Source organism: Abrus precatorius, unplaced genomic scaffold (assembly GCF_003935025.1).
Source record: "Abrus precatorius isolate BTA unplaced genomic scaffold, Abrus_2018 Scaffold10, whole genome shotgun sequence".
NCBI classification, from domain to species: domain Eukaryota; kingdom Viridiplantae; phylum Streptophyta; class Magnoliopsida; order Fabales; family Fabaceae; genus Abrus; species Abrus precatorius.
This window is the reverse complement of record NW_020874292.1, coordinates 31,335,053-31,351,323: the sequence shown is the minus strand read 5'-3', so window position 1 is coordinate 31,351,323 and position 16,271 is coordinate 31,335,053. Positions and strand designations below refer to the sequence as shown.

General features: G+C 31.7%; 2 protein-coding genes across 4 annotated transcripts; one reads left to right on the top strand and one right to left on the bottom strand.

The window, feature by feature from the left end:
• Positions 1 to 1,148: 1,148 nt before the first annotated feature.
• Positions 1,149 to 3,410, bottom strand: LOC113849543 (isoflavone 2'-hydroxylase-like). The gene is made up of 2 exons (XM_027479527.1): positions 2,416 to 3,410; positions 1,149 to 1,934 (listed from the first exon to the last, which is right to left on the bottom strand). Exons 1-2 carry the CDS (start codon positions 3,304 to 3,306, stop codon positions 1,326 to 1,328), a joined length of 1,500 nt encoding a protein of 499 aa, XP_027335328.1. The 5' UTR covers positions 3,307 to 3,410; the 3' UTR covers positions 1,149 to 1,325.
• A 1,309-nt stretch (positions 3,411 to 4,719) lies between these two features.
• LOC113869982 (DDB1- and CUL4-associated factor 4) lies at positions 4,720 to 12,305 on the top strand. Of its 3 annotated transcripts, none has more exons than XM_027506576.1 (13): positions 4,720 to 4,894; positions 5,018 to 5,142; positions 5,226 to 5,378; positions 5,461 to 5,591; positions 6,719 to 6,952; positions 7,284 to 7,462; positions 8,279 to 8,379; positions 9,517 to 9,672; positions 10,669 to 10,724; positions 10,838 to 10,895; positions 11,235 to 11,355; positions 11,429 to 11,542; positions 11,646 to 12,305. In XM_027506576.1, the coding sequence occupies exons 1-13, from the start codon at positions 4,879 to 4,881 to the stop codon at positions 11,741 to 11,743; spliced, it is 1,542 nt and encodes a 513-aa protein (XP_027362377.1). In that variant the 5' UTR covers positions 4,720 to 4,878; the 3' UTR covers positions 11,744 to 12,305. The 3 variants fall into 3 exon arrangements, with proteins under 3 accessions (XP_027362377.1, XP_027362369.1, XP_027362384.1); XM_027506568.1 differs by having other exon boundaries at positions 4,721 to 4,894; positions 5,220 to 5,378; XM_027506583.1 differs by having other exon boundaries at positions 4,751 to 4,894; positions 5,220 to 5,378; positions 11,429 to 11,521; positions 11,646 to 12,271.
• The last annotated feature ends 3,966 nt before the right edge of the window (positions 12,306 to 16,271 follow it).

Genomic DNA, 16,271 nt, shown 5'->3' with positions numbered 1-16,271 from the left:
TTTTAAATTTTTTTTGCCAATTTTTAAGTTCCACGTGTCACTTAATAAAAAGGTATTAAATTATATGATAATCCATTAAATAATAATAAATAATAATAAAAATACTATAATCAGTACACAACTGATACTTGTGTTAGCATAGTAAAAAATTGCATCAGATAATTAGTTTTAAGTAATTATTTTGAGAATTAATTTTTAAATATATATTATTTAAATAAAAAAATATTTTCCTTTTTTGCTTTTGAAACAAGAGTGATGATTAGGTTCAAACTAATAACATCATACAGAATTGTCAAAATATTTAATGAAAGCGAAATTTGATATTGTGTAGGTAAGCAATAGTTTATTATTTTAAAATTTGATAATTTTTTTTGTTTTGCTTTTTTGTGTATTTAATTTTATTATTTTAATTCTGAAGCAAGACAAGTTGATAACGGTATGAAACTTTAACTCTAAATCTATTTGAGAATGATTTCATCAATGAATTTTATATTCTAAACAAGAGTAATTTATTTACAAGTAGAATGTTTAATAAAATTATGATCTTTTATAATTTGTCACATTTATTTTTTAAAATTAAAATTATTTGAGAATGATGTGGAAATTTTTACTATTTACTTATTTTTATTAATTTTATTTTATGGTTCGTGTTCGGCTTGAAACTCCAGTAGTCTTTAATTGTTACTTTGTGATTGGGCCGAGTTTTCGTCCTTCTTGTCAGCATGTCAAACAACAGCATAAGTTTTATGATGGATTTATTTTTCTTTTATCTTACTTTCTTTGTCTTCTTTTTGTTTTGTTTTCCCTTTTTGTATCACCCACAGTTTTTTTGCTTATCCCCAATTCCAAACATGTAACTCACGAATGAAAAAGCTATAATAATTCTACTGAAACTTACAAAATTTAAAAATATTTAAAAATAATTAAAAACTTAATGAAGAAAAGTTACAATTTTTGTCTGTCAGAAGTTACAGAACATATACTATTTTTAAACAGAGAATTTCAAAATGAGCTCAGAATTATAGCGCTACTTCTATTAAGTTTCGTATTTAATTTTTGTCACAAATTTATTATTGTCCTATCACAGTTGCTAACTTGCTAGTTATATTGAATCACCCAAAAATGAACACTTGACACTCATTTGATAGGTATGTGTATGTGTATGTGTGTGTGAATTATAAATGAATATAATATATCCACCATTGCACGTTACAAACATTATCCATATATTATTGGAATAGCACTAATTAAATACTGAAATTAATGCTACACACTTGAGCATAGACAGATCAACACACGACTCAAATTAAATACATTATTCATCATTACACCAAATGAATCTTGCTGACGAGAGGGCGAGCTTTACACATGGCCATCAATGGAGTTAACTTTGACAAGGTGAACCAATTTTGCTCCCTCATATCAATCTCTTCCTCGCTTACTCGTTTCCAATCAAAGCATTGAATCAATAATCCCAAAGCCAAACCAACGTTCTGCATAGCCAAAGTTTCTCCGGGACAAGCCCTTCTTCCCATTCCAAATGCGCACAACTTTTTCTCTACTCCTTCTTCATCAAATCTCTCGGGTTTAAAACATGTGGCTTCATTCCACACTAGGGGATCTCTTTGCATGGCCCAAACGTTAGCCATCACTATTGTGTCTCGTGGAAAGTTGAATTCTCCAACAGTGATGTCCTCTGAAGACAGGTGTGGTATTGCTAGGGGTGCAGGGGGATACAACCTAAGTGTCTCAAGGATTATTTTCTTAAGGTAAGGAAGTTTTGGAAGATCTGACTCACTTAACAAGCGATCTTGTCCAATGTGAGTGTCTATTTCATCTCTTGCCTTCATCAATACCTCTGGGTGGTTCAATAAATTCGATAATGACCACTCTAACGTTACTGTTGATGAGTCTGTTCCCGCGAAGAGCATGGCCTACATTGAGAACAAAACTCTTTGTTTATTTAATGATCGGTTGTGCATAACGTGTGGTGGAAATAGGTTGGATTAAGATAAGCTTTGGAAGACTTCAATTGGTGATTTCAACGTTTAGAATTCCAAGGCTAATCTTTGAGTCATTTTCAAGACATGATTTATTCTTTTCACTTGTATGACTATTTAAAAGTCTATTTTGAAATATTTTTTTTAAATATTACAAATAGATATATTTTTAAGATTTATACTGACAATAATACATCATGTTAATATTTAATAATTAAAGTTTTAACTAAAAAATATTTGTTTGTATATTTGTACTAATAGTTTTAATTTTTATTAAAAAATTATTCCAATAAAAGATAATATAATGTTAAATTATTAGTATATGACAGTCTTTTACGGTAACATGCTTAATATATTTCATTTCAAGTTGTGTGTTAGATGAAACCCTAAACAATACTCAAAATAAAATAATTACCAGAGCAAGTCCTTTGATGATGTGATCGGTGTAATTTTGGGGCTGCGATTCTTGAAGATTTAGGAGATGATCTATCATCGCATTTTCTCTCTGTTTCTTGTTACGTTGCTCATCAATTAGAACATTCAAAAACCTATCAAATCTATCACCAATACTCTTCAACCTCTTCTCCAAATTCTGAAAATCGAACCATCTAAGAAATGGCAAATAATCGGCTTTATTAGAAACCCCAGCGAATTGCAGCAACTCAGCCACCATCTCTCTGAATTCCCTCGCTTCTTCAACATCTTTCATCTCACTCTCTTCACCAAAATATCTCTTTCCCGATATCATCCTCATCATGTTGTTATACGTCATATCATGGAACATGGAACTTAGTTCCACTCGCGCAAACTCCACGCGCGAGTGCTTCGCTAACTGGTGTATTAGCCTATATGTTTCGTCCTTTCGGATTGGGGCGAAGGACTGGATTCGTTGAGTTGAGAGAACGTCGAGGGAGATGATACGACGGAGGTTGCGCCAGTGTTCGCCGTAGGAGCACGACCCTACGGTGGTGCAGTTGTAGAAGATGTGTTTTCCTGAGAGAGAGCGTGCGCGGTTTGCCAAAACGACGTCGTTTTTGGTGAAGCATTCTTGGAATGCGGACGGTGACGAAACGATGATGGCGAGACGGGAACCGAACCAAAGGGAAAATATGTTGCCGTGTTTTTTGGAGATTTTATGGAAAAAGCGGTGGAGTGGGCGTTCGAGGAGGTTGAGGTTTCCGATTATGGGACGAGGTGGTGGACCTGGTGGAATGTTTTTGTACTTTTTTCTTTGATAAAAATGATTCAAAGTGAGAAGAGATACGAGGAAAAGGAGAAAGTAAGAGAACAAGGGGAAGATCTCCATGGCTGATTATTGCTTTAGCTTGAGATTATGGAGAACTGACTCTAAAATGTGAAGTGATAGTGTGTAATAATGTAGTGAACAGAGTTTCGGAATTTGATATATTAATTAATCTTCACGATGGCTTCAAATTCAAAGTCATGACACAAGCTCTTTCGAAAGTCAATATTCAAATTTCAAATGTTTGAACAACATAATTAAATGAAGAGAAATGCTAATAATATAATTTTATTATTAGTTAAATTTTATTAAAAATTAAAAAAATAAAGAGATAAATATTATTAATTAAACAAGTAAAATTATATAAATTTTTTTGTAGTTAACATTATTTTTTTAATGTTATTTAAATAGCTATTAAAGTAATTAAAAGGAGACACACACACCTAGTCCAAGTCAGTTTGTTTATTTTTCTTCCCCGCATGCATTAATACTCAATTAGCGAAACACAGAAACCTAATTAATTATCGATTTATTTATCTATATCTAGTTATATACAGAGAATTACTCAGATAAAAAAGAAGCACTCAATTGCCATTAAAATTTTATCATATAGTGGTGGCATAATGCTAATTAAGAGCTATCCAAGTCTTAAAGAGCACAACTCAATTATGTTCTATAGGTTGAATCTTTGGAAGGAAGCAATGTGCCAATGTTAGACACAGATACAGGAATAAATGTATTAGTTCTATTTCTAGCTATATGGACCAAATTTTAATGTACCATGTGGTTGTCCATTTTTGAGATACCTACCCATCTAAGCCAATCTGTCTACACCCTTGACCACTAAAAAAATGAATTGTATTATTCCTTGTTTTAATAAATTTTTTTTTGAATTTTTTTAATTTTTAATTTTTAATTTATTTTTTTATTATTATCATATTAATTTTTAAATTTTATATAATTGACATTATTCTCAAATACTCTCGCAATCGTTTGTTTCACATTTTACATGCTGTTAACTAATCAATTATTTTATTAATTGTTAAGATTGACCAATTACATACTTAGTTGATTTATTTAAATTTTTTATTAATCAATTCTATTTTGCTGGAGAGGCAGCCCAAATTCTATAATTGCTTATTGAAAGCGATTAACAACGTGAAAAGAAAGGCAGCTTAGAATAACTGTGACCTAAAAAGAAATTAACGAGTAGTTATGAATCCATTAAGTTTACTTTAATTATAATTATGTGTTCTATATAATGATAAATGGATTATAACTATAGTTATAGATACAATATTTTATTTACTATTAAGTATTTTTTAACATATATTCAATGACAAATGATAAAATATTTATAAAAATAGGATTCAATGTATTAAAAAAATACAGAATAATATCAAATATTATAAATTTTAATAAAATTTGATTGGATGAAAATCGATTATAAAATTAAAGTAAAAAGCCAAACTATGGAATCGAGAACTGGAAACTTATTCCGCCGCATGGCATAAAATCGGTGACGTTATTCTCAGTCCCAAACCTCAAACCTTTTCAGCATTGCGTTTTTCCGTGTCTCGCTAACAAACCGGACGCTGTTCAGGTGGTTCTCTCCGGTTCCGAAGCGACGCAGATATGCCGCAAGCACGAGGTGGAACAATTTGTTCCAATCGCATTCCTCAAAATCCTCTGTTTATTTATCCTAATCCTAATTCTTAATTAATTAATTAATCACTAATTAACGCTAATGGACTAACTGTGTTCTTTGTGACAGAGCTTCCAGGGTTCTACTATGACCCTGAGAAGAACAGGTATTTCCCCATCAAAGGTCCAATTCCTGGTTCTTCTTCTAAGACTAAAAACCCTCCCCTGAAGTCACCTCAAATCCCTTCCAATCAGGTATAGTATTTGTAAACCCTAAATGTATTTACCTATTGGATTTTTAGGAATGGAATTCTAAATTTGATTGATTATAGTTACAGGAAAGGAGTAGGAGTTGTTGTAGGAAGCTTAGAAACACCACTTCTAAGTTGCTTCTTGCTAGGGAGTTAGATGGTCATCATGTCATTGCTTCTCGATATTGCAAGAGTAGCTTCACTGAGGAATTCCGGAAAATACAAGCGTCTAAACCTACAGTGTGTTGTTGATTATTTCCTTCCACGATTGTTTTTCTTTGTCATTTCGAATTTTGAGTGTAATGTGAGGTTAATTTTGCAGGTGTGGAAATATCGGGGAACTGATAAGATAGGTATTAGTGCTCTGGAACATTTACGTGTTGATGTGCAGACGTTAGAGGGTCAATCTGAAACTGATGTTTTATTGACGGGCAGCATAAATGGCTCGTTGAGGTAACTTGTACATGTGTATTTTCTATTTGCTGTTGTGCTTGCTTGCCTTCTTTAAGGCGATTGAGGTCGTTTGATGCAATCTCTAACCTTTGCGATTGAATTGTGAAATGCATGTACTCATGTCTTATAACTTGTTTCTAACTATTTATGTAAGTGAATCCATCTTTGTATTATTTTATGATCTCACCACAATGTATAAAATAAAATAATAAGGTTTTGCTAGCCGTGTAAGTAATGGTTAAAACTGAAATGTTTTTTTATTGAAAAATGTAACATTTACTGTTTACTAATGCATCCCTGCCATAATTTCCAATAAAATCTTTTTGTTTATTGATTCCTTAAAAATGCCCATAGGGTAATGGATAGCTAAACCTAAATAAATAAGCTCATCCAAAAACACAAAACAGGAGTGCTAGCAATGCACTTTCTTAAGCATTCTTTCTTATTCTTTCCAACATAAACTATTATGAGTCAACCTCATTTCAGAGGAAGTGGGAACTACTTCATTCATGACTCCCAATAAATTTTAACTAATAATAGAAAGTATTTGAAAGAGTGAGTTGTTTGCATTCTTGCACAAAAATATTTGTGCTTATTATGTTAGCTAAGTCCTTCCAAGGAAAAACCTACCTGTCTGAACAGAAAGCAGGAATTAAGTCTGTAATTGCAAATTAGATCAATTAGTACAAAGCCTGGCTCAATAATTAATAAGAGATCCTGAGTTATTATCATAGGGAAAGAGGAATTAGATATCCTCCCTTCATTACATATTGAAGATAAATACGTAGCTGAGTAACAGGCATGTTTATCATCTACGATATTAATAGTACAACTAACAGTCAATATGTGTATCTTAATCAACTGGTGCATATCTTTTGACCTTGACATTATATTATTCAATATGATTTTCCTTTTTGCTTTACTCTTAATTTGCAACACTGTCCTAGTACTCTAATGGACAACTGATATCATTTTACCTCAATACTTAATAAGTACTTTGATGGTCCTGCAAACTAACTGGATCAAGCTGGGCACTTGAACCTAAAAAATATTGATTTTTGTTAACTTTGATGTATAATGTTGATTACTATTTACTAGTTGTTGCTTGTGAAGTTCGGTATTCGCAGTTTTTCTGAAGTTGGAAGGTTTGGACAATATTTTGATGGTGGGATAAAATGGATGCCTGATTGTATGAAGAATTATGTTAAAGAGAAAACAATTGAGCATAATGTGGTGCCTGGGCCGGTTTTCAGACCTAATGGAGCTTCACTGCTTATGTCCTCCAGAATTTCTTGTATAAGATTGGGTCCAAAATGCACTTCTCATGCTGTGAATGATGGTCCTACAGTTGGACATGCATTGTATCCTTTTTCTTTTTGGTTGTTTTTTTGTCATTGCTCTGTATGCGCTATATAGATATATAAATATTTACATTGGGTCATATATGGTCAAGACTTGAGATTAAAACATTTAGTCATATGACCTTCATGTAGCTTCTAATCTTTGATCATCCTTGTGACAATGGATTACAAATAGCTCTCCTCTCTCTCATAATAAAGTGATATGCTCTAGTTTATATTTTAATTACTTGTTCAGTCCACTCCATCAACAATATTGCAAGTTTGATACATTATATTGCACTTATTTATGATAAATTGACCTTGTAGTGAAAGGTCTTAACATGAAAAATAGATTCACTACTTTGGGATCGGAGACATCTGGTGGATCACTTTATACTCTTGGTCTTGTTGAACCATTAGATCTTGGGCCAGATATACTGAACACATGGAGCAGACTAGAGGAAATTGCTTCTTTCAGGTGTACACTTTGGACTGCAGAATATGATTATAATAATCATCGGGCTATAATAGGCAAGTTATTCTCTCTCTGCTCCTTCCTTCCTTCTCTTTCTCTCTTTCACACACACACACACACACACATGCACATGCACCCACACTCAAACAGGCGCATGCATGCTATGATGCATGTGCTTATAGCAAATAATGTTCAATTCAAATACAACCACATGACATCATGTGTGGAATTTGTACTTAACAGTTAGCATTAGCTCATGGTCTTGGAAATTTGTTATGTCTCATGGTCGCTTATTAGGACTTCCCTATATAGCTTTCAACCCAGTTCAGTTTGATTGTTACCAATTGCGTCGGCTGTAAGGATAAATAGTTTTAGGCTGTAACATATACCCAAATTTTTGTCAACAATTTACAAGAATTCTGGATTATTGAGATACTATGTTTGTTTCTGTTCACTGTTCAGATTCATTATATTTTGTCACTTTTCACCCCATTATTATAGAAAATACCTACTTAATCCGTTAAATCTCTTCACTGTTTGACTTTTGGCTTTTAAAATTTAGCTACGTGGAATAATCAAGTGTAAGTAACCTGTGTCAATATGGTTGTGAATGATCTGTTTTGCTTCTGTTGCTCCTGTCTCTTTTCTGCATTTGGCTTCTATATATTACCAGATTAAGATATTGAAAATTGTGCATAGGTAATGATTTATTAACGAAAAGTCTTGGTAGTTCATGAAAATGACAGTAGTGATCTAAACCCTCTTCCATGAGAAATATCAGAACAAACTTCTAGAAATTATGAATTTTTCCCCAGTTAATTTTTTATCTAATCTTTTGCAAGATATTCATTTGTGTTCTTAATCATTATTAGGTACAAATCTGGGAGGTGCTTCAGTGGATCTAGAAACTGGGATGACATCATGGTTTTTGCGTTGTAAAAGTGATGTTTTTGCACAACAGATTGTTAATTCAGTAAGTTATCTCTTTTTTATTCAAACAATGGTATGGTATTCCTAGTAAAGTACTCCCCATGGAGTTTTCTTTCAATCAAATAAATCATTACAATGATGAAAAGCTGAAATGTTCATCATGTCTTCACAAATGAAAAATGTTATGGTAAAATTATTTATCAAATTCATGAATACGAACAAAAAATTTATCTAGTGTACATAGCTGCTGGTATATGTACTTTTCCTTATATCATCAATCACTTGCACTACTGTTATTAGATACATTGGAAATGAAGGTGGAATTATTTAATTGTTGATCACTCATTTTGAAAGACATTACAATAAGGTTGAAAGTGAAATATTGTGCTTGATGTTATAGAGAAAAGGAATCCATTTTTAGCAATTAGATACCATCTTAACAAAAAAGGGTGATGTCCCACAATAACTTTATATTCAGAGGCTTACGGAGGATGAGTCCCACTTGTTTTGCATTTTTTTGGGGGGTTATATATCTAGTTAGGAACATGGAGATAAGAAGCATTTGATTCTGGGGATCCCAGGTTAAACAGGATTTGTTTTAGGGACACATTTGATTTACTAAAGTTGGCAATCTTTTTACATAGTCTCTCTTAGCTGCCAATCTCTATCTTTTCCAATGGACCAAACCATTATTTTCTCTCTCTAATATTTTTCAACAGTTTGGAGCAACTTTTTATGAATTAGTTACAGGTGGTTTTGGTAGGAAAAGGAGGGAATTCGTTAGAAGTTTATTAATGTATTGCAAAGCATCCATGCTTGTAGTTTTCACAATGCTTCTTTGTCCTTAGAGATGGAATTTTTTTCATGGATTTTATTTGGTGCAAAACTTTTGCTTTTATTCAAAGGGTATTCCTAACTTGTGCTGAGAGACAAGTTTTATTGCTCCGATGATCTTATTTATTTATTTTTTTAATTTCTTTGTCCCAGACAATATCTTATCCTCCCGTTTACATTTTATTCCTTTTCTATTTTTATAATTTTTCTTCTTTTATGCACATGAAATGTGGTATTTCTTAGTGTCTGCCACTTTTAAGGTTTTCATTTTTTTCCCACAAAATCATGTCATATCTTTTGTCCATGTTATGAGGTTATTATTGTTAATATATTTTTCTTGTTGCAGGGAAATGTGATTTTATGTGGGCTCAGAAATGGGGCAATTGTCACTGTAGATTTTCGTGAGAAAAGAGAAAGGTTCTCTGGTAGACTTATTACACATCGAATACCTTATACACCTTCAGATAAGAAAGTTGGAGGTTCTAATAAAGAATGGTTCAAGGTATTTTCTTTGATTCAGATATTAGAATTGAGTAGAGGTTAGTGAGACAGATGTCAAGAACAAGCAAAACATAACATAATAAAATATTGTAAAGAGATTTGAATATGTAAACAATTGTAAACCTTGATTTTAAAATAATGGGGCAAAAACTGTTAGAATATCTATTATAAGGAAAGAAGGTGAAAGCTAAGAGTTCCCTATGTGTGCCAAGTGACGTAGGCTTGCTAATACTTTCAAAGCTTATTTCCAGATTTGACTGCAGAGGCAACAGACCATTATGATTTGATAAGTTTTCTTAAACAGTGCTTCCACCAAGTTGTTTATTGACAATAATCACAATATAACCACATAAATTGCATTGAATATATATTTTGTAGCTCTTGTTTAATATTGCATACCAGTGGCATAAATGTCAAACCAGCTAATCTTTTCAGATTCAAGTAGGGTTTTATCATAGATCTTTGCTTACGGATCCTTATAGTTTCACCTACTTTTAATATTCTCACTGTAGCTGAAATTTAAGAAAAATTGTAATTGGCTGTCTACTTTTAGTACTTGAGGAGTTGATTCAAATTTCGTTGTCTTGGTTAACATTTTGCATGTGGCAATGGCATCATTAAGCTAAATTAAACATTTTGGTAGGAAATAAATATTATAGAAAATAAAACTAACTCTTGTTAAGCTAGTTACACCTGATTTACTGTCACTAAAACTATATCTTTGTAAACAAGTTCTTTAAACACTGAATGAATTTTACGTTTTAATAGAGTCTGCTCCCATTTACCTATTTAAAAATTTAGCTTTTATTCCTTATTTATTGTTAAACATCCTTTAGTGGATTTTTGGGTCTTTTGTGAATCAGAGTTTAGGCCCCCTGTATAAATATCTGATTTGATGGAACTTGTTATTTCTTGCATTTTGATGGTATTTTTGTGATTGTTGTAACACTATAGCTTTATCTGTTGTTGATATGCTTACACCCCTCTCCTGTTGCAGCTCACTGGAGACATATATCCTTCTCATACCATTAGGATGCCTTCATCTATATCCTGGTTAGTCAGCCGTTTCCCTACTAGTTGTCTAGTTGACTTACATCTTCCTTGATTGGAATATTATAGATTTCAACTGACTATTTCGTGTAATTTATTTCATGTGTTGACACTAGTTTGGTGTCACTTCAGTTTGATGATCAGTACTTCTTGGCAAGCTCAATGGATGGATCGGTTAGTATATGCTATAAGGAAAATTATTACCTATATCATTTGTGTCTTCTCTTACATGTCATACAATGCTAATAATTTGCAGCAGAACCTAATTATTTGGCAGTTGGGTGAATTTATTCCTAATATTTTAATTGAAGAGAAACTATTTTAGTAGATCCTTTTTCAATTGAATTTCTATTTTCTCGAGTGATTTATCTTTACTTTACCCCCTAGGTCTTGCATCCCCTAGATAATATGGTGATTGATATAAAATAAAGGCATTGCAAACACACAAACCATTTTTTGCTGACTGCAGATCATGAAAAAAATTACTTCTAAATGATCTGTTGTTGTCCTTAGATGAGGCTCTATGATCATCGACTACTCCATAGGGGTGCTGTTCAATCTTATGAAGGCCATGTGAATTCTCATACTTTCATACAGCTTGGTGTTGATCCAGCTGAGAGATTTGTTATGTCAGGTGGATGTTACTTCAGTGATTTTTATTTTATTGAGCATCCTAGAGTTTGAAAATTCTGACTTTGCCATCTCAGGTGGAGAGGATTGCAAGCTACGTTTGTGGAGCATCAAGTCTGGTGAACTGCTTTTTGAGGATAAGTTCGCCGATTCAGTTCTCTCCACTGTGTGCTATAGAACATATAAAAGTGGTGAGCACAATATGCTTTTGATCTTTCTGCTTTCTATTTATAAATTCTATATTTTTATTGTCAGCTGATTGCTAATTTTAAACTGTATTATTTGGCTGTATAGGTTTTAAAGCAGAGGAGGAAAACAGATACAAGCATGACTCTTCTTTGGGTGCATGGCTTGGATCACACCAAGGACTATTTTATATGAACTGGTTATGACAGTGAATGGCCCTGCAGGCTGCAGCAATAGCACCTGTAGCTGCACCTAGGAGATAATGTTTTATATGACCAAGTTTGGATACCTCAAGAGCCCATGCTCAATGGACTAGATGCGCGCAATATCTGGTATATAACCTTTTTGAGGTGATAGTCTGCTTGCTAACGCCCCATGGTAATGGAAAATGGGTCTTTCTGGACTATCAGGTTGATCTTGGCATGAGGTGATTAGGTAGCTTGTAGATATTTAGTGAAATTCCCTATTTAAAGGCTTCATACAGGATTAGAGTTGATACTAACACATAGTAGAGATGATCCATTTCTCTGTAGAGATATTGCTGTTGAAGTATTTACACACAATGAAAGGTTGGGGTGAAAACCAAAAAATATAAAAAATAAAATGTGGTTGTTATGGCGTTTTTGCCCCTATGTTACTATGTTGACCTTGTACCTGTACTGTGAGAATCTTCAGATGCTGGTCAGCCATAGTTGTACTAGTGTCAACTGTGGTACTGTTAATTGGCTCTTATTATTAGCGGGTTATTTAAGCTTTTATTTTTTTAACGAATAACTGAAAAAAACAAATGGGTTGAATCTCAGGCAGTACCGTAGTTGTGCTGCGAGATTAAATGTGGCGTGTAGGAATGAATTTTGCAATTTTATTTAAATAAAATATAATAATGTTATTTTTAAATATAAATTAATAATAAACAAAAAAATATTTTAAGAACTTTCATAAACTTTGGTTTATTTATATTAATTTTTATTTTGAATAGGTGAAATAAATATCGACGTTGCTTGTATATGCTTGTATAGACATAAGGTGGCAACCCTAAAATAAAATGAAATCTAAATACTCTATTGCACTGTTTCATTTCTTTTATTGTCTTGTGATGTCTTTCCTAAATATTTTCGGGTGAGATTAAATTTTATTTGTGAAAATAGGAGTTATCCCCTTTTTTCATTACTTTTGTTTAATAATATTTTTAATTCATTTGTGAATAAGAAGAAAAATAAGGGATCACGCTTCGCTTAACTTTGAATTGGTTGGAACTTTGAATAGATTTTAGTAATCAGGGGAATTAGACAAAAACTTACTTTGTTGTCAACATTAACCCTAACATTGCATGGTTAAATCAACTTCAACTTTAAAGTTAAGTTAGCGATTACAGTAAGAGTAAAACTCAAATTAGTCATGAGACTTCATATTGGTTGTCAATAGATTCTGAATATTGTCCTTCAATGTTTAAGTTAGATATTTTTTTTAAAAAAAAATTGCTTTGATCCTCAATTTAATCTAAATACTTGTTATTTCAAGCTAAAATAGAGTAAATTGATAATAATAAAAAAAGTACTGAGTATTTCTTAACTAACCGTAAGAGAGTAAATCCTTGTAACAAAGAGTTCATTGAAGTAAATTTTATATCTTTTAATAAAGTGACATAAAAGAAGATAGAAAAGGAGTGACTTTTTCGATCACCTCCAAAGAAGACATAAAAGAAGGAATGAGCTAAGCTCCTTTTTCTGGTATCCATTAAAATGTGTAAAATTTTTTACACACACAGAACTCAATAGCAACTATTCCAACCACCCCATAAAACTAGGATAATGACTACATGTACTAACTAATCAGCACTAGCCACACCACTCTAATCACCCCATGCACAAAGAAATAAATAAATATTGGGCTTACACTAGTGTTTTTTTTTTTTTTTTAATACTTAACTAGAAATTGAACTTGAATTAGTCATGGTAATTAAGGGACCCAACAATATTTCAAATTTTTAAAGGATAAAGATATATTTTATTAATGAAAAAGAAGAGTATTTAGTCTAAGTTACATAATGAGTTCAACAGACTAAAAATATTTGAAAAATTAGTGTTACAGACCTAGGCTCAAATAGGCTAAGCAAAAGCTGAGTTGCAAACTTATTTTAATAGTCCGTAGTTAGTTTTAAACAGGATAAATTACATTTTTCTTTCTTAGTAGACACTTAAAATATAATCTCTTTTTCTTAACACTAAAAACAAACATTTCTCTCTTGAGAAATTAACACGTGTTACGCTTTAATTTATTCAATGAACAAGCATCTTAACGTTATCGGTATCTAATTTTATTTATACGAACTAGTGTATTAATAAATGTGATAATCTTCTTCCCTTTCATTTTTTTCTCGCTATCATTCTCAACATTATCATTGGCTTTCATTATTGATTTTGAGACTTTAAACGATGATTTTTTTGAATGAAATTCTAAATTAAGCTGATAGTAGAGGAGTTTAAAATATCAATTTATTTTATGAAGTCTTAACCAATAACATGAAGTTTATAAACCACTCCAAACTGCATGCTCATCCTCTCACCTTTCTTTGTTTTTCAATACATTATTTTACGAGATTGACATGCTTTCATGATGTAATTATATATATACATTTAAATCGTATCCCAAAATTTACCCTTTTAAGAAATCAGAACCCAAAAGAAAAAAAGAAAAAGAGAACAGATAAATCTTGAATGAAGATGAGGAATAATTAAAAAGGAAATCTAAATAGCCAAACAAAGAAAACAGTCGTGAAAAGGAAAGCTGTCAAGGCACTTTGATTGCTTTTGTCAAAGCAGGTTATAGCAGTTCTTTTGATATCTTTCTGTTTGACAAACATTCTCTAGCCAAGTAGCCATACAAAGCTTTTGAGTTGAGTCTTTGGTAACAAATTAAAGTAACTAACTAAAGCGACAAGACCCCTTGAAAACAAAAGTGAAGGCAAAATCATGTCTCAGTGCCTACCTACCTCTCTTTTAGCTTGGTTGCCTAACATGAACCTACACAGTTTCATTATTTTAAGATAAAACAAAAGTTTAAATGTGATGGGACATGAAGCAGTGAAAAATGTTGAATTTCTTCGAGTGTGCGTACATCAATTAAATTTAACAATGAATTTAGTAAATGGTACTTTATCATAATGTTTGGAATGTGAATGTTTTTCATTCCATAAAATGCTAAAAGATAATTTATTATGATTAACACTATGGAATCTTGGTACATATATCCCAAAATTTGAAATCATGATCAAATCGGCCACAAATATCTAAACAAGCAAAGCAAAGAAAAAGGACCCAATAATTAGTCCAAAACAGTTTGGTAATTTCGAAAGATAAACAAACAAGAGGGTACTAACAAGAAGAAAGAGACACTAGATTTATATACATTTGAAAATTGGATCAGCTTGTAATGGTTTGTTTCAGTTATAAAGGAAAGGGACAAAGGATACTATGGGAGTGCAGAGAAATTGATGAGGATATTTTGGGTAATGGAGGATGAAGGATATTGACCCTTCAAACACTGCTTTGAAGGCCAAATCCGTGTAACTTTTTCACGCAAAACTATGTGAGGGATGTTTCTGTATACTTTTTTGAACCCCAATTCTCCTTTCATTATTGTGTGCAATATGCAACTCCTCGTCGTAAGCAAAAGACCCCTCCTAACCTTTGTTACAATTTGAATCATTATGTCCATTGGAGCATTACCAATTGGTAGATGGATGCCCTTTTGTGATCAGTAGAGGGTTACTTTATAGTTTATTTTTCCTTATTTTTGTTAGGAACTTCAGTTACGTGTTGAGGGTTCCATTTTTGTGTCTCAATTTTCCGTTTACATCCACATAAGACATCCTTAGAACCAAAAACAAAGAGAGGTTTGATTGCCTGTCCAGATAAGATGTCAATGGCTTCCTATTAAATTAACATTTCTAAAAAAAAAAAACAGTAATTTTTCAGGTTTGATTTATAAGATTCTTTTGATTGAATCTTACAGATTAAATTATGTTTTTGTTTTTATAATAAACCGGGCAAAATCTCAAACAACAAAGAAACCGATTTAATCACCCTCAGAAACTAATTTCATAAAAATGTTAATGCATTAATTTTTTTTTAAAATATTACTCACATTCTAAATTTATTTTTACTTAAAGTTAAATTCTATTATCACTTTAATTATTAAATGAGAAGTTACAAAATAATAAATTTATTAAAAAATAAATATTTAAAGAAATAATAAATATTTCAAAAATTTTAAAAAGGATATTGTTTTAAAGACCGTTAAATTCTTTCAAAGGAATCTTATAAAAAAGAATAGAGAGTATTTATTTTGATTCCTTCAATATTTCCTATTTCCATTTATAAGTCATTTATCAAATTTCTTCAATGTCTTTGAGAAAGTTAGAATTTACATCTCACCAACAGAATTACATATTGTGGCGTCACTTTATTTAGTTTGTATAGGCATGCCATTAATTTGTTATTTCAGCCTTTTATCGCAAGACAAGCCTAATTTAGCCTCTAACTGATCAGATGATCTAATGGGGATTAATTTGGCTGCATTGGTGTAAAAATAAATACATAACTGAGAAGATGAGAATAACATAATTATCTTCAATAGGTTTAGTTTTTATTTTAAAATTGTAAAATTTTTCAATTTAAACTATATAATCATACACGAATGAATGATAAAAAATAACTCTCTTATCCTGGTGAT